The sequence below is a fragment of the Adiantum capillus-veneris genome, chromosome 17 (assembly GCF_014529385.1).
Source record: "Adiantum capillus-veneris isolate H3 chromosome 17, ASM1452938v2, whole genome shotgun sequence".
NCBI lineage: Eukaryota > Viridiplantae > Streptophyta > Polypodiopsida > Polypodiales > Pteridaceae > Adiantum > Adiantum capillus-veneris.
The window spans coordinates 87413047-87438332 of NC_140947.1; the positions used below are offsets into that span (position 1 = coordinate 87413047).

A 25286-nucleotide genomic window follows, 5' to 3' on the forward strand; every position below is an offset into this window, starting at 1 on the left:
ATATTTCATCCGTTTTTCGTTTACCATGGTTTGCAGCTAGCTAGTTTCGGTTTTCAATCGGCTCAAGACTAAGCTGATGCAATCCTTTTCCCAACACTGATACCAATTTAAACAATTTTATCAGTTTCTTATTGTTTTTGAAAGCCGTCGTGACCCTTTCACTTGTTTTAATTTAATTAGTATAAGATGAGAGGAGCACCCAAACGTTGTCCCTTGCCTTTATTGCTAGCTAAAGCTCAATGATAGGCTAACAGGCACTGAGTTGGGAGTTCCGCGACAGCAGCTCGGAAGCAGAAAGAGAAACAGGCCATGGATTCCATAGCGGAAGAGCAGGATCGGCCAGCTGAGACCGAAGATGAGCCGTCAGAGGAGGCCCCTCGCGCAGCAGGAACTGAAGAGGGCATCAGCAAAGAGGATGGTGGAGCAAGCGTCACTGGCGAGATTAGCTCTCTGTCTATTTCTAGTGCTGATGATGTTGTTGACAAACCGGAGATGACCTTGAAGTCAGAGAAACTTAACGAGGAAGTGGAAGCTGCAGAGGTCTCTCAGATCAAGACGGTACCTCTCTTTCTCTATGCATTGTGTGTTTCTCACTACATGGATGGTTCTGTGCTCGTTTGACCTGTAAGTTGGCCCCTTTTTTAACTTAGCGTTTTCTATCATCCAGCCATGTGCCATGCAATAAGGGGCATCATTTGCCATTTCAGTACCCTAAAATATCCATTCACAAGTATCAAATTATCACCAGGTTGGGCCAAACTGGGGGTACCTCTATTTTTCATTGTTCTAGGTGTTGATTAAGTCTGTCGGGATGTCATAGTATTTCCTCCGTATATGCATGGAGTTGATGGTTTATTGACTGTTTTGACTACCATGAGATAGTGGATTGAACTTTGGAGCTCGATAATGGAATCTATATACTTAATTATTGAACCCCTGGACAGGTACTTGCTGCAGACACTCCCTATTCATGGGCACAGACTTTTGAAGAGCTTAATATTTCAGAGAATCTATTGCGGGGGCTGTATTCGGAGATGAAGTTTGAGAGGCCAAGCAAAATCCAAGGGCTCACACTTCCTATGATCCTCTCGCCACCCTATCACCATCTGATTGCGCAGGCACACAATGGTTCTGGCAAGACCACATGCTTTGTCTTAGGAATGCTGAGCAGAGTTGATCCAGAGGTCCAGGCCCCTCAAGCTATATGTGTTTGTCCCACAAGAGAGCTGGCTATTCAAGTATGCAGATCCATCTTTTAAGTAGTGTGTGCTTTCACAGTTTCTTCTCGGGATAAGTTTGTGCCCTGCCAAGTGTCAGCATCATGATTTTTGGATTGCAATTTCCTGCAGAATGAGGAGGTGCTACTGAAAATGGGAAAATTTGCCAACATAACTTCTGCCTGTGCAATATCAACAGACTTCAATAAACAGTCAAGTACAAGAAGAGGACAAGTGGTTGATCAAGTAATTATTGGGACACCAGGTACAATCAAGAGATGGATATCTACCAAGATACTGAATACCAAGCAAATCAAGATACTTGTTTTTGATGAAGCAGACCATATGCTTGCTCAGGTGAGATCTTGTGTCGTCTCTTATGTCTTTGGACTTATCCATTGTAACTGACAACGTTTTGCGCTGGTGGAAACACAGGATGGTTTTCAGGATGATTCATTGCGCATTATCCAAAATATTACCAAGAGCAATGGTGGCTGTCAGGTGAAATTTCTGATGTACTCGGTTAATCTATGTAATTTTGCTCTTGTCTTAGCTTATTGTTTTTTTATTAGCTTGAAACATGAAGCAAAATGCCCATTGTTTGTACTAAAACTAAAGGTCTCGCTGATTTTACTAAAATGAAACACAATGTTAACGGAGTGAAAAGATTGTATTAACATCTATGTCTAACCTAGGGAGATCGGTGGGTGTAGGGTGAGTACAAGGTAGTGGTGATATCACCTCTCTCAATGTGTTACTAGCAAGCTATGTCCCTAGGCTACCTCAAATCGCCTCTCAATATCGTGTCAGGATTTTATTGATTTGTCTCCTTGTCCTTGTTTGGTGCCTTTGTCCAGTTAATCTCATGTGTCTATCAGCTCTAGCTTGCATAGCCATCTCCAATGTGCACCTTATGGATAGCAGGGTGTAAGCTATATTCCCGGGGGAATCATTGGTTTGCTCTTGTGCTCTTTCCACGCTGCTCGTTGCTGCTGCAGCCTGCCACAGTAGCATAGAGAGCACTTCATACTACATAGAGGATGTACGATGGCTTCATCCCAACGGCCACAATACATGGACATGTATATGCCACATAGTGCTAGAGAGGCGATTTGACAACTGCTCATAGGCTAGAGATTTAAGGTGGATGGACAACGTAGTAATAGAGATAGGGGGACATGCAAGGTATGTGGAGGTGGGAGGGAGAACGAGGAACAATATGTAAGCAAATGTCCAGCATATGAGAGCATACGGGTTGATATGCAGCTCTTTTCATAGGACAAGAGATCAAAGAAAACTGGGTCGCTTCTTGTTAGTCTCAGGGACATAGGGAGACTCTCCTCTAGTCACCCCCACACACGTGTGGAGGGTGATAGTCACTACTCACGAATTGTTTCAAAGAGCTGCCCACTTGCACCCACCAACCCTCAAAGAGTGGTCACTCTACAAAAGGTAGAGTGTGTTTGGGCTTGAAGACGTCCTAGAGCACCAGGATACTAGCCCCGGAGAGTGCATCATAGAACATCCGGGAGATTTGACGACGACATGAGCAGGTCAGGCAGAGGGAGATAAAGCGGGTTTTCTCAGACCGTACTGCCATGTTGCGAAGATTTTTCACTCCTTATTCATTTGTCACATGCACATGGCTTTGTGTGCCACGTGGACATGCTTCATTGACTTTTAGACCCAATTTTGCACCTATCCCTAGATAGGAGTGTCTAGAATCCTAGGAGGATTAGTACCGGCATGTAGGTTTAGGTTAGAGGAATCCAATGAGCCATTGTCGAATCTCCACGTCAATCCTAGGAGGATTAGTACGGGCATGTAGTTTTAGGTTAGAGGAATCCAATGAGCCATTCTTCACGTCAATCGGATTCCCAAGTTGGCAAATGTGTGATAGTTTCACCGAGAAACTTTGCCGAAGTAAAGTTAATTAATAAATCATTTTAATGATTTATTTTTATAACTTTGTCTTCCAAACTTGCCCTACCTAAGTCTTAAAAAGTTTATAACCAATATTTTGCCCTATAAAGGGAGCATTAGAGCCAGCGTTTTGGAATAGATAAGCCAGCGCTAGAAGATCAACTTAGCGTTTTGCAAAATAGCAGCTTGGTGGTTTAATCGTGAGCCATCAGCCCCGAGTAGCCAATTAGCCCCGCATTTTGAGTTCTCAACCCATTTCCTCACCGGAATCGTGGTGGATCTGCTAACGGTACCTTTCCGGCTGCAGCCTGGTACTTCGGCAACCCATTGAGCCTCTTCTCGGCCATTCCCTCGCCGCATCGAGTGCTCCCGTTGCTGTCCATCATCTACATTTTCAGCCTTGCTTTACATGATAGATTGGCTGCGTTTTTGCAACTAGATCTGCGTTCTTGCACCCAACTTTCAGCCCCTGATTCCTCTCACATTCGGAGCGCAATTCAGCTTTAGATCTACCCCTTGGTGGCCATTAGCAACCCCTCATTGAGACGGATCAGAGGTGCTTCATTTTGAAGAGTAACCGCGGCAACATTTCCCATTCAAGTCGGCAGAGTCTGCATTGAGGTTTTGCACGAGTGTACATTCCATTTACGCGGCATCATCATCATCTGCTTTTTCAGCCCTGCTTTACATGATAGATGGGTTGCATCTTTGCGGCGAGATTTGTGTTTTTGCAGCCAGCTTTCAGTCCTTTATTCCTCTCACATTTGGAGCGCAATTCAGCCCTAGATCTACCCCTTGGTGGCCATCAGCAACCCCTCATTGAGACGGATCCAAAAGTGCATCAGGTTAGACCCGTAGGTGCTTCATTTTGAAGAGTTACTGCAACGACATCCCCTATTCATGTCGGCATGTGTGTACATTCCATTTATGTAATTAAAAGCAAATACCACATCGGTAGCGGTGTGGGGAGCCCTTGAGAGGTTTGGTTGGGACCCCATCGGGTGTCAATTTTCTCTCTCTCTCTCTCTCTCTCTCTCCATATCTCTCTCTCTCTCATTTTCTCTCTAAAAGGAACCATCATTCATGCTAGGTAGCACACATCAAAGCAAGGAAAGAAGTAAAGATTCGGGGAAGTGTAAAGTCTAGATCTTGTCACCATTTCAATTCTGTTGCACTTGACACCACCTATGCATGCCATACAACACCCTTAGTTGAGTACCGAATGGAGCTAGCTAGCATTATGTTTGTACTCTCCTATGCATACAATTCCACATCCATTTAGAGCTCTATCCCCTTCACCCCTCACATACATGCACACACCTCAATGCAAGGTGGAAAGGTATGCACCTTTGTACTAATAAAATTATAGGGTACGTATTTGTAGGCACCCTTTGTTTTTAAACATAAATTATACACAAATTCTACATTTTTACAAACAAATCAGTCATGTACCTACTACTTGATGCCTGCAACTGTCCTATAGACCATCATTCCTAAACCTTGGTATCCATATCGCATCAGAATTTAGATGAACACTTAGCACTACAATCATGATAGCATCCTTGAAAAAATTTCAAGGACTCAACTTCAGGAAACATAACAGTGATATTATGAATCTCTGAAAACATAGAATACTGCATAGATAAATCCATGGCACATGCCATACACGATACAAAATAAAATGTAATAAAATCACTTCGTAATACATTACAGCCTATCAAACAAGGCAATCATTGAGGACACTTTTGAAAATGGCACAAAAGACTCAAGTCTGAAAAATCTGAAGTCAAATTGTCAAATCTCATCATGGGAAGAAGTTGAAGACTGATACGAGGAGGGTATGTACTAGGACATTGCCCTCATCATCATAGTTTGACACTACAATCGATGGACTTGGCTCCTCTGCAAAGTCTGCATCACTTGCAACTCGGTCAAGTGTTTGTGAACTGTGTGTGAATGAAATGAACAACCTCATTCGCACGTTTATGGCGAGTGTGAATAGGGAGCTTCCCCCTACGAACGCTCTCTCGTCGCGTAGCCCTCTCGATGCATAGTTGCAGGTGAAGGTCAATGGTATGAGCTTGTGCTCGAGATTGGGTGACCCGTTGGTCCACATTCTCAAGCTCTCTGTGCAACAGACGAAGGATCTCACTGTGGAGGTGCGTATCTACCTCTGTGCTCGGATCATTTACCATATTCAATCGTGTCGGATCTACTTGCTTATCCAATACAATGCCGCATTACACTCATAGACAATGCTGTATTAGACTCGTAAGTATTTGCAAGAATCAAGAGACAAAAACTATGATGTGTTGATTACTTGCTTTGGGGTCCCCAAGGGCCAAAGCGTGGAAGCTAAATATGAGCCTCATGTTGGCACTACAGGAGACTAGCTTTTCTAATTGAGAAGTGCTCAATCTGTTTTTGTGGATCTTTGTGTGAATTAAAGAGTATGAGCTCCAATTTTGCTTACATGCTCCAATTTTGCTGTCTTGAAAGCATAGTGGCAACAATAGAAATACAAGAGTGGACACTTCCAAACACAACAAGTTACAAGTTTGAAAGTGAGTCTAACTTGAGAGAGAATATGAAGAGCAAGGGGACAAAGCTTTGGAAGCCCTATCCTTTTATGTACTTGCCTTCACATGACTTAAATCAACACATGCATGCAAACAGAGAACCCAGTCACCCTCTCTCACACACAAATCACTAATGTAGGTGAGGTACTAAGTATGTAAGCAACAAATTAAGAGAGTAGGGATAAATTAAGAGATGTAATCATGTAGCGTAATAAGCAATCTCTCAACATGGTGTTGAAAAATAGTACAATCATAATTTGACTAAACCAAATGCACGAGCACATCTGAAGCATGCCAAAACTCCAAAAAAGAGTCCTTGGTTGCAACATTCTAACATTGGATGTGAAATCTATGGCCAAAACAATGTTTTTAAACTCCAAAATCTAGTTGTTGACATGTCTCAATGCTTGTAGCTCTCAAACTCAGAATTAATGATGAGTTGCTCATCGTGCGAGAACATTTTATTGATGCAGTGCATTTGCAAGGTGGACAAGGTGGTATCATGAAACAAGCTAGGCTTCTTGTAGAGAGGGGGAAGCAATGTCTCTTGGGTTTGTCCCTACGACGTTAGCAACTTCTCCCCTCTCTCTCTCTCTCTCTCTCTCTCTCTCGTCCGCACAAAAGAGATGTAGATTCTAACACTTGAAATCCCTTGAGCTGTAGTACATAGCAGGCTTGGGAGGCAAAAATGGTCAACAACTGGTCACAAGGAGGATATTGAAACAAAAGAAACTGATACTACTCAACATGAAAATGGCCCTGGGCATAACCTCTCCTTGGCCACTTACGCCACTTACGAAAGAGAGGGGGACTCCCAATAGCTTCTCAAGGATAGGCACCCGAAATCGTTGCTCAATGTCCAATGATCGTGCTAGGCTAGGATGACAAATGAAGCTAGCAGCCAGTGAGAGTGGTAATAGGAAAGAAACTGCTGTCCACAATAATGAATCAAGAGCCTCCAACTGGCATTGGTTTGCACCGTAGAACCATATGCAAACCAAGGAGAAGTGGCATGGAAGGTGAGGATGAGGTGAAGAAGCTACAGGGTGACATCAAGAACCTCTCTAGCCAATCTTCAAAAGAGGAGCACTGATAGCCCCCCAACCCTTCCGTCGCGTCTCTGTCTTCTGTGTAAAGAACCTTATGAATGTTTATGAGACCCACCTCTTTCAATGTTGTTTTCTAAGTGTTCACATTCAACGGTCGGCCTTTGGCCGAGTTCTAAAAGATTTTTTTTTGGGTTTTTCAATTGTTCTATCTTCTCTTACATATTTATTGCTTTTTACGAGTCATCTTGATTTCCCTTCATGCTTCTTTGATGGGCAAGTATCTGCTATGCAGCATCCTATTTAGTTGCATACAACAAATAAATATGCTTTCTATAATCAAAAGGTTCATCTTGTGCAACATTTGCCATCTTGAACACTCATTGGTCATTTTGATTGTATGGAACTCCATCATATCTATCATGCTTCTTCAGCATGTCTAGCTCTCCAAGGTTTGCTAGCATGTGTTGTTTGTTGGTTGGCGTTGAATATGGCGAGGGAGAATCATATGGGTATTTGACATTGTGGGACATTTGGCTCTTGCTAACATCAATCCAAGATCCATCACGTGTATCTGTGATGTCCTGCTTACAAGAGAGGGGATCTAGCCTAGACGCCGTCGGGATGGGCGTCTGTCCGGGCAGACGTAGTGTGAACTCGGCTAGTGTGGCCGGTCATTATTATAAAAGGGAGGCCAAGGCCTCATTTGCAGTTATCGACCCCCACTAGCAGAGTGCCAGTGGTTAGCCCGCGAGGCTAGGAGTGCGCGAGGTCACCTCGAGGAGGTGAGGCCGGGTGGTATGGGACGCTTGGTCTTAAAGGTGCATGCCTACGTCCTCGGACGTTGGCCCCAGCATGGGGGAGTTGCCAGGTGGTAGCTATGGTCAGGTGGTTTGCTCGACGCGTGTCTGTAGGTGGTCCATGTAGCCGGGAGATCCACTTCATGCGCCTGTTTCATGGTATCAGAGCAGGGTTGGTTGCGGGAGGGACTATGTGCACACCTACGGATGGGTTCGAGTTGGATAACCTCATTTTCATGTTGTTTTTAGTGATTAATTGCTGAAAATACTTTTGTCTTTCCTTCTCGCAGGCATGTTTGCAGGTGAGGATTAGCGCTTTTTTTTTTGCTGATTTTTGATAGAAAACAACAATTAATAGATGGGAGTGTTGGAAATTGACAGATTTTTGATAAATTTTACTAATTTGTAGTGAAAATCAGAGAATTTCTTGCTGATTTACTGAATTTAGACTAAATTCAGCATACAGTACTTCTCAAATCTCTCTCCCGGTAATTTTTCTGTGCGAAGCATAGAGAGAGAGAGAGAGAGAGAGAGAGAGAGAGAGAGAGAGAGAGAGAGAGAGAGAGAGAGAGAGAGAAGAAGAAGAAGAAGAAGATGTTGGCTCTCCTTCTCTGTTGCCTCCAAGGTGGATTGAAGAGAGAGAGAGAGAGGATCCTTGCACAGAGCAATCTCTTGTCAGCGTGGATTTTCTTTTCCAGCATGGGTGCCGAGTTGGGGGCTCATCGCATGTGCGGCACAGGTATGCGCAAGCAATGTATTTTTTCCGCAAGCTCATGCGTGCGATGCTTCTCCCTGCCCCACGTGGCATCTACGAGTAACCAGTGTTGATTTTTTTACGCTACCCCTCTCTCTTCGTTACATTTTATTAAGTGGCCTTATTTTAAAACTCGGCCAAGTGAGTTTTTCAAGTGTGGCTTGGACACTTTTAATTTTTTAAGCTAAGTATTAAACCTGTGTTTCATTAAAACTACTTACAGAGAGTGAGTTTTCTTGCAGAGAAACTCATTTTTCAGCCCTCTGCTTCTCTCTACCGCTCCTCCCTCTCACCTGCTCGCGCTCCCGTGCTCCCATCATTGCTTGCTTTCCGTCAGGTGGTCACGTCGACGCGTAGAGCTCTTCACAGTACAACTTTTCGCGATTAAAAAGTGCAAAAAAGGCCCAAGTTTTGCGTGAAACTTTCAATTTTTCACGGGCTTCGCTATGGATTCCTCTAGCTCGTATGCGCAGCGTGACGATGCGCCAGGTAACATTCAAATTCCGTTCACGCATGCTCTATGCACATGGATTACAGGCACCTTCCAAAGCTTCGAGCAGCTTGTTATCGCTCTGGAAAACATGAACATTTAGACGAACATTCGCTTGACCTCTCTCGAAGGGGCCGTGCAGGGATTTAACACTCGGCTTACCGCTCTGGAAAATACGGCTCAATCGACGACTGCGTGTCTTTTCGAGGGCGAAACCCATCTTCAACAACTACGGACGCAGGTTGTTGCTTTTGGGCGTTCACAGGGTAGTCCAATTGCCACGATTCTGTACAAAACTACAAGTTTCTCAGGAGAAGAGAAGGAATGTACGGAACTGGCCGTAAATAGCTGACTTCATTAGTGGACCACATATTTTGATCTCCATAGGGAGCACGACGAACGAAGGATTCAAACGATTCCTCTTTATTTGCGCAGCAAGGCGCTTACTTGGTGGCGTGATATGACAGAGAAGCCTACGATGTGGGTTGACTTTTGTGTGAAATTCGAAAAGGATTCCACCAAAATGGATCCTTTGAATTGCAGAGTCTTTTAATGAAAGCTCTGTCTTTTGATAAGTACACAATGGCTTTCAAAGAAGCGCTCACCTTTTGCAAGGTGAATTCCACGCACGCTGTGCACATGTACTTGTTGGGATTACATGAAGATTATTATTGGGCCTTAATCAAGGACAAAGCCCCAACTGACGTCGAGGATGCTGTGGTAAAGGCCAGGACGTTCCATTTGATAAATGGAGCGAAGTATGAGAAGAAAAGAACTTTAGACCACCAATCCGGTGTGGGCGCTTCGAGGAAGTGACCTCGGTTCCAGCAAAAGTCCAATCACTGTCGAGACCTTCTCAGGAGAAGAAGAAAGTCAAATATGCTTTAGTTGCTGATGCAGTGAAGAAGGGGGACTTGCTTTGGATGCGGCCAGACAGGTCACCAAATCAAGGATTGCCCCAAGAAGATGACAAAGAAACCGCAAGGTAGTCCTTCGGTTCAGATTCACAAGATCTTAGGTAACTCTGATGTTATTCAAGTTGAAATCCATCACTTAGCGCACAATTCATGCACCAACTGTACTTTTAGCACCAAAGTGTTTGATAAGCATGATCGTTTCCCCGAGAAGATCAATGGTCACGACGTGACCGTGCTCCTTGATAATGGAAGCTCACACAATTTTGTTGATGCAAAATTGGTGCAAAAATTGAGCCTGCAGACGCGAGACAGTGACCATGAGTATCGCGCGAAGATGGCTTGTGGCGAGGATACGGATGTATGGAATCAGACGGTTCCAGATTTGTCGCTTGAGCTAGCTGATTACAAAGAGAACCTGGATTTTCACATCATGCGCTTGATAGAGTATATGCTATTTTAGGAATTTCATGGTTTTATGATAAACAAGACTGATTGTATGTAGATTGTGTACATCGCTCTCTTGTTTTTGTTAAACAAGACATGCCTCATGTATCTCTGTCGCTTTGTAATTAAATAATGGTTTTGCAATACCAATTGTTACTGCTTTGGAAATGTATAAAGATACAAAGTCTTTTGACGTTGACTTTTATCAATGTGTACCATCCGCTTGGTTTGACTCATTCGTGCTTGGTACTTCTGTCACTGAATTTCGTAAAAATGTTTCATGTTCTCTGTCGAACTTGGGGATTCCGACGGATTCAACCTTATCAGAGAAATCATGACTGATTTCAAGGATGTTTTTCTTGATGATCTACCTCTTAGCTTGCCGCCTTCGAGAGGAGTAGATCATGGCATTGAGTTGGTGACTAGTAGTCAGCCCTTCTCAAAGTAACCCTATCGGTTTAGTAAAACCGAGGAGGACGAGACTCAAGGGCAGCTGAAAGATTATTTCGAGAGAGGTTTTGTTCGGCCAAGTAAATCCCCGTGGGGGGCGCCAATGTTACTTTCTCGAAAAAGGATAACACTATGTGCTTCTGCGTGGATTACAAGGGCTTGAATAAGCTCACTGTCAAGAACAAGTATCCGCTCCCGTGTATGGATGATTTGATAGATCGGCTTTGTGGAGCGTCATATTTTACGAAGATAGACCTGCGATCAGGCTATCATCATATATGGATCAAACTGGAAGACGTTCCCAAGACGGGTTTCCATACGCATTATGGTCACTATGAGTTTTTGGTCTTGCCTTTTGGTTTGACCAATGCTCCAGCTACATTTCAGTAGATGATAAATGATCTGTTGAGACCGTTTCTAGGCAACTTCGTTGTTGTATTTCTCGATGACATCTTGATCTACAACCGAAGTTTGTATGAGCATTTAGCGCATATACGCGCTGTTCTCAAAGTATTGAGAACTGAAAAGCTTTATGCTAAGGCTTCTAAATGTGAATTCTTCAAGAAAGAGCTTCGATACTTCGGTCACATCATTACTCACAATGGAATTCATGTTAACCGTGAAAAGTTAGATAAAGTGCGAAATTGGCCCATTATGAAGAATGTGTGCCAAGTAAAGTTCTTTTTAGGCTTTACTGGATTCCTTCGCAAGTTTATCAAGGATTACTCTAAAGTTGCTGCTCCGCTCACACTTCTTCTAAAAGGAGGGGTGATGTAACAGACTTGGACACTCCAAGTCAAGAATCGACCGCGACAGCACCAAATAACCACTTCAAAACAGTTCACAGTTCACAATAGATTTACATTGGCCTGACGGAGTTCCGTGCCTAGAGATATTGGCCCCAAAGACTGGCGCTCCTTTCTGTATTTCTTTTGAAGTATATTGTGATGCTTGTGGTTGTAGTCTGGGTGCGGTCTTAATGCAAGAAGGCCATGTCATTGCTTACGAGAGCCGATTGTTCTCAAGGCCAGAAATGACAGCACACATTTACGAGAAAGAGCTTTTGTCAGCTATGCTCTTACTCAGTGGCGGCACTACCTACTCGGAGCGGATTTTACTGTCTTTATAGACCATCAGAGTTTGCGCTACTTCTTGTCACAGAAGCAGCTATCGGAAAAGCAGATGCGGTGGGCGAACATTGAAACCGGCCCATGGGGCGGTAGGCGTTGGCTTTCACCCGAAATTCTTTACTTTAGACACACACAAAGCACTTTGCAAAGGTAACCTGTATAACGGGGATTAACACCTAAGTACACACACGGCACGGAAGCTAGAATGCTCCGAGCAGATGCTGACAACATGTAGGCCCCGAAATTGACGCCCCTTTCGGTATTTCTTTATACTTTAAGAGGGTAAATTTACAAAGTAGAGTCCTGGGAATCCGTTACCTGTATCCAGTTAGATACCACTTGATTTGGCCAAATTTCGGCAGCATAACAACCCCAAAACTTGCGCAAAACCAATTCCCTTGCTGGAACTCACTTCCACTGGCATAAACCCTCTGATTCCTGCCCAAAAACAGTAAATTCAGCACGCTGTATTTACTGGTTTTTGCCCTGTTTTCAGCCCCAAACAGTCCCCTAACTGTCCTCTACCAGTGGGGCACTATTCCCAATGGTTTTGGCGTTCGTATGGCTGAAAAACAGTCAATTTACAGCGCATACACAACGCTGAAAATGCACCTGTACGGTGAGGTTATGACCCTCACCGGTGCTTGCTTTGGAGTAGCAGTTAACTACCCCTGTTCCTGCTCAAGGAGGCTCTTGCCTCAGCACAAAAGCATGAAACCACACAGCTGTACATCAGTCAAATGAAGAGCCCTCTTGTGGGGCATCACATAACTACACGTAGGGGAGAGAGAGAGCAGTGTGTAGTGTGTAGGTCATCACTCTTAGCACCACATTGTACATAGAGAGGAAAGCAAGCACTCCATAGCTCTTAACCTGCGACAGGTTCTCAATGAAGCATCCCCCCAGCATAAATCGAGTGCCCCCTCTGCTGCCCTTGACCTGTAATGCATCTGTGAACAAATAGATGCAAAAAGGGAAGATTTCCATGGCTGCCAAAACTTGCGTATCGCTGAAAATGCAGCAAAACAGCCCTGTAAACATGCATCTGATGCCTTCCAATGCTGAAAATGAGCTCCTTGGTCCAAGGTAAAGTCATAGGAAGCTCAAAAAATGGAGAGAAATGGCTGAAAATCACAGTTAACAGCCTCCAAAACTGCTCCAAAGAGTCAGTAACGAGTTCTCTTCTCCCAAACTTGGTAAATTGGCCAAAAAGTGCCACTTGGCACTCATACATGAAATTTCCCTGCATTTGGCTTCCTGCTTAAAAATCTCTCAACCGGTGCATCAGTTGACTTTGCAGCAGAGTAATAAAATGTTTCCCTGGTCATACCAAAGGTAATGACGCGAACACATTTCACGACCCAAAATAGCAGTTCCCTAATTTTTAGGAGATGCTTCCGTTGGGCTCCCACTGGTCTTCTAACCATCTATCCTTATTGGGACCGCATCCAAAAGTGCAATGTGGCCCAACTGTTGGATACTTTCTGTTGGTGATCCCACCTTGACTTTATGCCTTTATTGAGTTCACTTCCTAGTATCCACCAACTTGCTAAGTGCGACGAGGGGACCTGTATGATCTTGCTCTGAGCCTAGACATCCTCTTACTATACGAATTCCAGTGCCAACCACTTCCCGTCTGCGGGTGAAACTATCGTTCACATTGGCCATACAATGTCCGACCATTTGCTACTTCAAAAAGAGGGTCTCAAAAATTAAACAAAAATCATTGGAAAGAAACCAACAACTAAGGTTAGCAATTGCCACGTCCTCGTGACAAACATCTTGTCACAGTTTCACTACCAGATTGTCCATGTTCAGAGACAGAAGAATGTGGTGGCAGATGCTTTGTCTCAGGAGCCGTTGGTTCTGGCTATTTCCACGATACATCATAGGAGCTTCGAGAATATGATCGACCAGTATGCCACAGATACAGATTTTGCAGATGTTTTCAGACGGATACAGGATGGGGAGACAGTAGTGGGATATTTCATTCGGAATGGCTACTTGATGAGAAAAACCATGTTGTGCGTTACACAGCCGTTGAGGGAAAAGGTTATGACTGAATGCCACTGTCCACCTCTTACGGGTCACTGCGGCATTGCTACCACCGTGAAAGGGGTAGAGAGATACTTCTTTTGGCCGAGACTCAAGAAGGATGTGGAAGAGTTTGTGCGCAGTTGCTTGGTATGCTAGAAGGTCAAGTTTCACAGGCATAAAGCACAGGGATTGCTACAGCCTTTGCCCATACCCACCCGCCCTTGGGAAAGTATTGCAATGGATTTCATTTTTGATCTCCCGAGAACACAGAGTGGTCACGATGGTATATGGACTGTTATTGACAGATTTAGCAAGTAGGCTCATTTCATTCCAGTGAAGAAAACAGTCAAGCCGGATCACTTAGCGAGAGTGTTTGTGGCCCAGATCTTCAGATTACATGGCATGCCTGAGACGATTGTCTCCGACAGAGACCCTTGATTTACGAGTTTGTTTTGGAAGGCAACTTGGGAGAACATTGGCACGCAGTTGCAGTTCTTGTCATCGTTCCACCCACAGATTGACGGGCAATCTGAGATTGCCAATTGAGTGGTTTTAGACTTATTGAAGTCTTATATCTCGGATTAGAAGACTCAATGGGAAAAGTACTTCACCTTTGGTGGAATTTGCCTACAATAACACGATACACTCTTCGACGGGGAAGGCGCCATTTGAGATTGTTGAAGGTGCTGCGAAGGTTCCACCCTTCCTAAGCACGAAAGATAAGATTTTTGAAGCGGATGAGTATACGCGCGACTTAGACACGACTTTTGCCAAGGTCCGCGAGGCTTTGGAGAAATCTCAAGAACGAAAGAAAAAGGCAGCGGATCATCATTGTTGCGATTTGAAATTGAAGGAGGATGATTGGGTGCTCTTACATTTTGAGAAGGCACGCCTGAGAAAGAAAAAGGGAAAGGAGAGGCTTTGGAGAAATCTCAAGAACGAAAGAAAAAGGCAGCGGATCATCATTGTCGCGATTTGAAATTGAAGGAGGATGATTGGGTGCTCTTACATTTTGAGAAGGCACGCCTGAGAAAGAGAAAGGGAAAGGAGAGGCTTTTTCCAAAGCTTAGTATGCGATACTACGGACCTTTCCAGATCTCTGAAAAGATAAATGATGTCTCCTTCCGACTGAAATTGCTTGACACTTGAGGATTCATAATGCATTTCATGTGAGTCTCTTGAAACCTTTGAAAGGTGATGTGCCTGATGATGGGGAGCTTGATGAGCAACCCGAAGTGGAAGAAAACGAGGAGATCCTTGTTCCTGAACAGATTTTGGCACATAAGGGATACGAAGAATAAAGGTAAAGTCCGAAGGCGGTTCTTGGTTAAGTTCAAGAACTATCCTGCATTGGATGCGAAGTGGATGGAGGAGGAGGACCTAGCAGATACTCCTCAGATTGTGAAACTTTACCTCGAGGCTTTTGGTTTAGCATAGTCTACTCCAAATGGAACCCAGAATTCAGCTTGGCCGGAGATCTGGTGCAGTGGGATGCACAAGAGGGGAGTTACTTTACTCCTTTGTCAACAAATGCCTCGATTTTGATACTAGAGTCACTAATGTCTCTTTGAGTTTCAGGGATACTGAGAGCTGACAGTATTCCGCCGTATGACTTTATGAAATGTAATTCTTGAATATGAAACTGATTTGGTCTTGACTTCTTTTTAAGTGTAGGAACTGATAGACGAAATGACTGCAGCATTTTGGTCTCCTTGATCTGGAATAGACATGGTTGCAATAGGGGTTAGTCAATCGGAGATCGATGAGGTCCCGACTGGATCTAGATGCTATTGCTAGCTACATTTCCGATAAATCATGATCTAAGATCCGAATGAATGTTGAATGTCATGTGATGTCTTGTGGTATGATCTTCAGGACGAGCAGGTGGTAACTCGCCTGGTAGGCCCTCTGAGAAGCAATCGGCGTGAGAGTGGAGAAAATCTTGGCGTTCTTTATCAAGTTTAGACATATTTGTCCTATCCTTATCACTCAATTCTTTCATAAAGATCGAGTAAACAAATAGATTGGATTTCATTAATTTAGAAATGGCCGAAGCCGATACAATAGGGACAGACTCGCCCTTCAGTTTAATGTCAAGTACAATGGTTCTGCCCTTCTCTGTAGTCAATGTCGCTTTCCTCGCCCGATAATCGACCACGGCGTTGTTCTTGTGGTACCAGGGAATTCTCAAGAGAACATCACAACCTTCCAAAGGCGTTATGTAAAAGTCCTCATGCCCCAAATACCCCTGACAATGCAACCGAAGTTTGCCAATGACAGGTGCAATGGCTACGTCCCTGCCGGGTGCCGCTAGAACAGCCTCCGCAAGTGGTCCCATCCAATCGGGAGTGATCTCAAGTTGCGCCGCCAATTCCAATGAAATGAAGTTGGCCTTGGCTCCTCCATCAAAGAAGATCACGGCCTCTTGGTCTTTCACTTTGCCCCAAGCTCGGCAAAGTTCTGTACTCTCGTCCATGATGTTGGGATCGGTACCCACAGAATTTGGAACCGGTCCTGTTTTCATCTTGCCTTTTCTTCCACGTTCCTCAGCTGCTCTCGAACTCTCAGGCCTTTCGTCGTCCTTGTCATTCTGTTCTTTCTGTGCCTTTTTAGGGCACTTCGCGGATATATGTCCAGGTTCCCCGCATCCAAAGCACTTCCCCTCCCTGATGAAGCGAGCTCTCTTCTGAGGAGTAAGCTTGGGTCGTGCATCCTTCTTTTTTGGGTTGCTCTTTCTCTTTCTACTTTTATTCGCTGAAGTTTGTTCGGCTCGTTGTGTCATGATCTCATCGGTGGGGTAGGTCAAACTGCCAGAGTGAATGGCAACACCCCGTTTCGCATGACTGATCAACTCCTGAATAGAAGCTGACATCTGTTCCAAGCAGTGATCTCGGATCTCTGTAGGTAGACCCAAGGTAAACCGCTCAATCTGTTCTTTGAGCGAGATCTTCTTGAATGAAGAGGCGGGTAGAAAAGAGCTCCAGAATCTCTCGCAATAACCATCCACTGTATCTCTCTTGGTCATCCGAAGATGGTTCCAAGCAGCTCGTATATCGCGTTCATACTCTTGAGTCAACCAAGAAGAAATAAAAAGCTTCCTAAAATTTTAGCCATTTAACTGGCGCAGTCTTGTTTAAAAGAAGCGTGGACCACCAAGTTCGAGCATTCCCCTTAAAATAAGAGGTAGCTCTCCGAATCTTAGAGTGCTCTGAGTAGCGCCCTCTCGCGAAAGCGATGTTAAACTGCTGTATAAAAGACAAAGCCTTCGAAGCATCTTTATATCCTGAAAAAGTGTCAAACTTAATTGACTTTCCACCTTCCTTAAACTCTCGGACTTTCTTGCTTTTATCTTCCAGAAAGTCATACTGGTTGGCTTTATAAAAATTCTTCTTGTTTGCATAAAAGTTGCTGTCATCAGAGTCCGAACTGTCTGTAGACGAGTCCTCTGTAGAAGTGCCACTCATTGGGCGAGATTTAGACTTCTTTGCCTTTTTCTTGCCCTTTCTTGCGTCGCTTTTTGCCTTTTCTGTCTTCTTCGCTCGAGTCAGAAGAGCTAGAAGAACTGTCAGAAGAAGAAGAACTGTCAGAAGAAGAAGAACTGGGTACTTCTTCAAATCGAACAGGCTTCTTCTGTTTCTTTGCCTTATTAAATGTCGACTGACGACCCAAATAACGCCGGAAATTAGTGCCTTTCTTCTGCTTTTTGCCGTGCTTTTTAGCTTTGTTCTGCGCGTTAAAAAGCTGAGCAATCCGTGCATCAACCACCTCTTCTAATTTCTTCTTTGAATATTTCTTGTGAGCAGAAGGGTTTCTTGAGAGCGGGTTTCGGGGGTGGTGGTGTGATGTTCTGCCACTGCTCGTGCACTTCTTGAAAAGAAGTCTTGCTCATATATTTTGCAAATTTTGGGTCCTTCTCAAAATTGAGCATCATCTTTGTTGCATCGCCAATGAATTGACGACGCTCCATCTCTCGTCGCTCTACTTGAGTAGGCCGAGGCGGGCCATACTCCTTGCCGGAATCTTTGTTGTGATCCCTTCCAGCATCTCCGGATGCAGAGGGAGTCGATTGATCCTTGCGTGAAGCCATAGGTGCCGCAGAAAAAAAATTTGGGGATCGGATTTCCCGTAGAAGAGAAATCGGCCGTGCTCTGATACCACCGTAACAGACTTGGACACTCCAAGTCAAGAATCGACCGTGACAACACCAAATAACCACTTCAAAACAGTTCACAGTTCACAATAGATTTACACTGGCCCGACAGAGTTTTGTGCCTAGAGATATTGGCCCCAAAGACTGGCGCCCCTTTCAGTATTTCTTTTTGTATTAATCTGAGTTCAAAGTACAAGAGTGGTTGGGTCTCACTCTCAGACTCTGCGTCCTGATGCTCTGCATAGTGGGAGCCCAAACCACTTATTTATTTGTTTACAAGGGATGCCCAAAAGCAGAGCCCCAAAAGCTAAAAATCAAAAGCTCTCTCTCTCTCTCTCTATCTCTCTCTTTCCTGGGCTTTTTAATAATGAAGCAATTCTCAACTTTAATAAAATAAAGCAATCCCAGCGTAGCCAAAAGCTGACGTAAAAGAATCTCCACACAAAAGCAATTGTACGACAGTTCCGCAATATGCGTTGCAAATATCGCTGGCTTGCCACGTCGGCATCTCTGAAATTAGGGTTTGCAGGTTTTTAAGGTTAGGGTTTCTGCAGATTAGGGTTTTTGGCAAAAATTAGGAATTTCAGAATTTAGGGTTTCAGCAGTAGGACATCCATGTCATCAAAACCCTAGCAATCGGGCAGCCACGTCATCACCTTGTGATAGGTGAAAGGACCGAAGACTTCGGGTCCTCATCGTAAAGGTAACCCCCCTTTTGTCTGGAATGAGCGTCTCGGCGAGAGCTTTCGGACATTAAAGCACTTGGTGACTACTGCGCCAATATTGCACATTGTGGATCCTAGCAAACCGTTTGTGGTTGAAACGGATGCTAGTGATTATGCCATTTGTGCGGCGTTATACTAGGATAGACATCCTGTTGCGTTTGAAAGTAAGAAACTTTCTGACGCTGAGATGCGTTATCCAGCGTATGAGAAGGAGCTTTACGCTGTAGTCCACGCCTTGAGGAAATGGCGGCACTACTTGTATGGCTCTAGGTTTGTTGCATGGACAAATAATCACTCCTTGCGCTATGTCTGTGATCAGGGTGATCTGAGACGCCGAAAGTCTACATGGGTTGAGCTTAGGCAAGAGTTTGACTTTGAGATCCCTTATAGAAAGCGATCCAGCAATCGAGTTGCCGATGCACTCAACAAGATTTCTGAGGTTAATGCCTTGTCTATCGCTGAAATCTCGACGGATTGCTCTCTCTCTCTCTCTCTCTCTCTCTCTCTCTCTCTCTCTCTCTCTCTCTGAGGGCTATGTTGTTCCCATAGCCATTTTGGCAAGATATGGTGTAAGGTGCAGCGGAAGGGAATGTTGAACTTTGCTCAAGATGAGTGCTCCGACCTGTGCTCAAGGGTTCCTTTTACTTATGGAAGGGAGAGCCTTCCGTTCCTTTAGTGAGAGAGTGCAATGGACACAAACAAAGTGAATGGACACTGTGAATGACAGTGCATAAGTGAGAGAGATAGAGAGAGAAGAATACGACACCAGAATGTTGTCAAACCCTCCTCCGAAGGCCCCACTCTCTATGGCGAGAGCGGTCTACTTATGATTGCACAAATCTCTACAATGCTTGGACTTGCTGACGATGTCGACGACGATGAGGACGACGACGAGACGGGCTGAAATCTGCAAATCTTTATCTGCTGAATTCTGACTCTATGTCGGTGACGATGTTGATGACGACGGTATGACGACGACGCGCTGAAAACGCAGATGCTGAAATCTGTGCTTTCGGCTGAACTGCAAACTTCGCTGGGTTTGACTGTGCGGTGAGGATTTGCTGTAAGAAGGCAAGATCTGCGAGGTTCGGGACTTCTTCTTCAATGTCTGACTGCTGAAAACTGAAAACGCTGGTTCTAGGGCTGAATCTGTCTCGCGAAGATCTGCAAAAACGTCGAGGTTGATCTACAAACCAAAAACGCTAGGGCTGAAAACTGACCTTGCGGGGAAATCTGCTAACGCTAGGAAATCTGCTGTGTTGTGGGAATGTGCTAACGCTAGGGCTGATTTGCTGTCTACTGTCGCCGGGAATCTGCAAGTGCAAAAACGCTAGGCCTTCTGTTGAGAGAAAACGCCAGAGTTGTCGCGGGGGTTGGTCTTGCTGAGAAGTTGCCTGTTGCACAAGGTGCTCCTGCTGCCTCTTCTGCTAGAAAGTGCTAGCGCTAGGTTTCTATTTATACAAACTTAGTAAATTTGCCCTACCTACTTTCCAACAAAAGTCACTTAAAAATAATAATTGAAAAATGTCAAAAATAGGGAAAATAGGTCTATGCACTGTAAAAATGCTCTTGATGGGTTTTGATGGAAATCTGATGGTCATCTGTGTGCAACCAGAGGATATGCATCTATTTTAAGTGTCTGGTCATGCACGGTCTACGAACAGACTCACAAAAGTGCCAGATCACTTCCTATTCTAGATTGACTTGACTGAATTGAACCTTGGTCATGCTGTAGCTTGTCCACGGACACATAGGGTTGGATGTGTCACGTGACATCGCCTCCTTTTCAAAGTCAGCTATACTGGCACCGAATTGTATGGCGTCGGGGGAGATCGCCAATAACATCCGGAATCCTAGAAAGGACTCTTCACCGGCCCACTCTGATGCGTGGGTGGGGCGATACTTGAACTTCATAAAGGTCTGCAACGCTTGCTTCTTTGGGCCGCGCCGAAAGTGACACAAAGTCTTCTGTGGCTCCTTCGATGATTCAACTTCGTCTAGAGTCATGCTTCTTTCTTCTTCAAGAATCTCCATGGCTGAAAATTCCTGAAACCACTTCGAACACAAAAACATGAACATACCTATTCCATGTAAAGTGATTGGAAAAAATCTTGTCTTCCTCAAAGACTGTGCATGCAATGTAGATGAACAAAGAGACGGAGTGTCAAGCCGTTCACCACACACACGCAAATAATGAGATCGAATCTTGTCGTGCTGATCTAAATCAATCAATTGTGGCAAAACACAATGGAAATGCCCATGCTTGATGCTCATACTTTCATGCGCTCTTTCTACAAGTGTGTCGTGCAAAGGAAGAGACATGGAATGTGACTTCCTTGAATGCATACTTTTCAGCTTTTCATGAAAAATCCGCATACATCCGTCGTCATTCATGAGTGAAACGTGCTCAACGTACAATATGTCATGCCTAGGAAAAAGAATCACATAAAGACGCTGACTAAAATACAGGAAACGATCACGAATGAAACACTCGTACAATGCGTGCTGACTAAACATTCGAACACATAGTACTTCCTGTAAGGGTTCTTTGGACCTCGACTCGAGAGCCAAGATCGGTTCTTTCTGAGGGGTTCTTTGGACCTAAGCTCGAGAGCCAAGATCGGTTCTTCGTGATTGATCGAATCTGCAATGAGGTTAGCTTCACTAGAAACAGTATCAAGTAACCCATCATTCTTGTGAACAATCACATCGCGGTCATACAAATCATCATGCTCGTGAGAAATCACATCTTGATCATGAAAATCATCATGCTTGTCATTGTCATCCAAATCATCATGCTTGTCATTATCATTCAAATTATCATGCAAATCCTGTGTATCATGCTTGGGAGAAGAAAAGACTAAGAGAGTCTCCTTTTCCCGAGTTTGTTCAATCTTCGCCTGCACATTAGAAATGAGAGAGGAAGAATGAACAACGTTCTTGCGATCCAATTCTGTTTTTCTTTCTGCGTACTTGCGATCAAATTCTTTGGCCTCAAAGCGTCATTGCTTGCGCTCATGCTCCATGGTTGCCATTCTTGCTTCGTGCCACGTTGTCATCATGTCCATCATCGTCTTGCAGCAAGCCTCCATAGGATCTGGTGCAATCCTTGGCGTAGATGGGGAAGAGGTAGGGTCGGAAAAACCTCCTCGTGGGGAAAATTCTTCTTCTCCTCTCTCATGCTCATCACCTCTAAGCGAAGTATTATTCCACTTCGAGTGATGACCATCCACTGGAGTCGTGGGTTCTTGTGGTCTTGGGTTCTTAAGTTCATGAGGAACTTGGGTTCTTGGGGGTCTTGGTTCTTGGGTGTCTTGAGGTTCTTGGGGGTCTTGAGGTGCTTCTTTCGCTTGCAATCTGTGTTAGAGAAGGATCTTCTCTTCACTCGACTTCTGCTCTTCTCTGCGGGCGCACCCCTTGGCGGCCTTGCGCTCACACCAAGGTTGCTTTTTCCCACCTCACGTCGATTGGCCGGCCGCTAAGTGCACGGTCCGCTCTCAATGAGTGAAAAGAGACACAAGGGGAGGCTGGACAAGCCCTTCTTTCTTGGGTTTCCTGTCACTCTTCAAAAACACGATTAGGAATCGACACGCCCAAGAAGACTTGGGTTACGTGCGACCTCAACAAGCAAAAAAAAATCTTGTGATTCTTTCCTTGAGTGATACAGAACACTGCCAAAGCTCTGATACCAATGTAAGGTGCAACTGAAGTGAATGTTGAACTTTGTTCAAGATGAGTGCTCCGAATTGTGCTCAAGGGTTCCTTTTACTTATGGAAGGGAGAGTGCAGCAGAAGTGAATGTTGAACTTTGCTCAAGATGAGTGCTCCAAACTGTGCTCAAGGGTTCCTTTTACTTACGGAAGGGAGAGCCTTCCGTTCCTTTAGTGAGACAGTGCAATGGACACAAACAAAGTGAATGGACACTGTGAATGAAAGTGCATAAGTGTGAGAGATAGAGAGAGAAGAATACGACACCAAAATGTTGTCAAACCCTCCTCCGAAGGCCCCACTCTCTATGGCGAGAGCGGTCTACTTGTGATTGCTCAAATCTCTACAATGCATGGACTTGCCGACGATGTTGACGACGATGAGGACGACGACGAGACGGGCTGAAATCTGCAAATGCTAAGGGCTGAAATCTGCAAATCTTTATCTGCTGAATTCTGACTCTATGTCGGTGACGATGTCGATGACGACGACGACGCGCTGAAAACGCAGATGCTGAAATCTGCGTTTACCGGGCTGAAACTGCAGACTGCGCTGGATCTGATCGTGCGGCGAGGATTTGCTGCGGGAAGGTGAGATCTGCGAGGTTCGGGACTTCTTCTGCGATGTCTAACTGCTGAAAACTGAAAACGCTGGTTCTAGGGCTGAATCTGTCTCGCGAAGATCTGCAAAAACGCTGAGGTTGATTTGCAAAACGCTAGGGCTGAAAATTGACGCTAACGCTAGGAAATCTGCGTGTTGTTGTGGGAATCTGCTAACGCTAGGGCTGATTTGCTGGCTATTGTCGCCGGGAATCTGCAAGTGCAAAAACGCTGGCTGATCTCGTGCAAAACCGCTAGGCCTTTTGTTGAGAGAAAACGCTAGAGTTGTTGCGGGGGTTGGTCTTGCTGAGAAGTTGCCTGTTGAGCAAGGTGCTCTTGCTGCCTCTTTTGCCAGAAAGTGCTAGCGCTAGGTTTCTATTTATACAAACTTAGTAAATTTGTCCTACTTACTTTCCAACAAAAGTCACTTAAAAATAATAAGCGAAAAATGTAAAAAATAGGGAAAATAGGTCTGTGCATTGTAAAAATGCTCCTGATAGGTTCTGATGGAAATCTAATGGTCATGCTGTGTGCAACCAGAGGATATGCATCTATTTTAAGTGTCTGGTCATACACGGTCTGCGAACAGACTCACAAAAGTGCCAGATCACTTCCTATTCTAGACTGACTTGACTGAATTGAACCCTGGTCATGCTGTAGCTTGTCCACGGACACATAGGGTTGGATGTGTCACGTGACATCCCCTCCTTTTCAAAGTGAGGTACTAGTACCGAACTGTATGGCGTCGAGCGAGATCGCCAATAACATCCGGAATCTTGGAAAGGACTCTTCGCCGGCTGACTTTGATGTATGGGTTGGGCGATACTTGAACTTAATAAAGGTCTGCAGTGCTTGCTTCTTTGGACCGCGCCGAAAGCGACACAAAGTCTTCTGTGGCTCCTTCGATGATTCAACTTCGTTTAGAGTCATGCTTCTTCGTTCTTCAAGAATCTCGATGGCTGAAAATTCTTGAAACCATTTCCAACACAAAAAGATGAACATATCTATTCCATGTAAAGTGACTGGAAAAAATCTTGTCTTCCTCAAAGACTGTGCATGCAATGTTTGAATGTAGATGAACAAAGAAACGGAGTGTCAAGCCGTCCAACACACATACGCAAACAATGAGATCGAATCTTGTCGTGCTGATCTAAATCAATCAACTGTGGCAAAACACAATGGAAATGCCCATGCTTGGTGCTCATACTCTCATGTGCTCTCTCGAATACTGTGTCGTGCCAAGGAAGAGACATGGAATGTGACTTCCTTGAATGCATACTTTTCAGCTTTTCATGAAAAATCCGCATACATCCGTTCTCATTCATGAGTGAAACGTGCTCAACGTACAATATGCCATGCCTAGGAAAAGGGATCACATAAAGACGTTGACTAAAATACAGGAAACGATCACGAATGAAACACTCGTACAATGTGTGCTGACTAATCATTCGAACACATAGTACTTCCTGTGAGGGTTCTTTGGACCTCGACTCTAGAGCCAAGATCGGTTCTTTCAGAGGGGGTTCTTTGGACCTAGGCTCGACAGCCAAGATCGGTTCTTCGTGATTGATCGAATTTGCAATGAGGTTAGCTTCACTAGAAAGAGTATGAACTAACCCATCATTCTTGTGAACAATCACAACGTGGTCATACAAATCATCATGCTCGTGAGAAATCACATCTTGATTATGCAAATCATCATGCTTGTCATTGTCATCCAAGGTGGTACCAAACGTACTGTACGTAGCGTATATGTACGTACTGTATGTTGTTTGGTACAGGAAAATTTTTTATGTACGTAAAAATACGTACTCTTGTAAAAAAACCGCAAAACACTACATTTTCTAGGACTTTTTCAATATAAATAAAGAGAGAAGCCAACAACTTATAGAGACATTCAAAGACATGTTTTACAAGACAACCACATACTGTGTAACTACTGCAAGAGACTTAAAAGTTAAGACGACATTGATAATTGAACAAGAACATCAAGGCTCAAGAGTCAAATGAGATCTGAAATAACAATGAACACACCAATGCTGAAAACATCAAATGACAAAGTACCATAGGTGATAGCCTACAATTCCCACGCCATAACAAAAGGCTCATCAGCCATCATAAATGAAAGCATCCTACTCAAAAAGTCTCTCTATATAGTAGTAGAAAGCACTAAATAGCTAGCTCACAGCTAGCCCATCATCCATGTATGATGTGATGGCCCCATCCTCAAAAGTCATCATGAGATGCAGATGAAGACTCTATTGAAGAGCCAAGTCCCCATCCGTCTGGACATTGCCCTCTTCGTCGTACTTTGGCT

General features: G+C 44.4%; 1 protein-coding gene across 1 annotated transcript in view; it reads left to right on the forward strand.

Annotated features, from left to right (window-relative positions):
* The first annotated feature begins 216 nt into the window (after window positions 1–216).
* The window catches only part of LOS4 (P-loop containing nucleoside triphosphate hydrolases superfamily protein), a 58675-nt gene continuing 33605 nt past the window's right edge, over window positions 217–25286 (forward strand). The window contains exons 1-4 of the mRNA XM_086487151.1: window positions 217–558; window positions 945–1238; window positions 1350–1574; window positions 1653–1718. Of these exons, the coding sequence (XP_086343277.1) occupies window positions 310–558; window positions 945–1238; window positions 1350–1574; window positions 1653–1718 (834 nt within the window). The 5' untranslated portion in view covers window positions 217–309. The remainder of the gene's footprint in view (window positions 559–944; window positions 1239–1349; window positions 1575–1652; window positions 1719–25286) is intronic.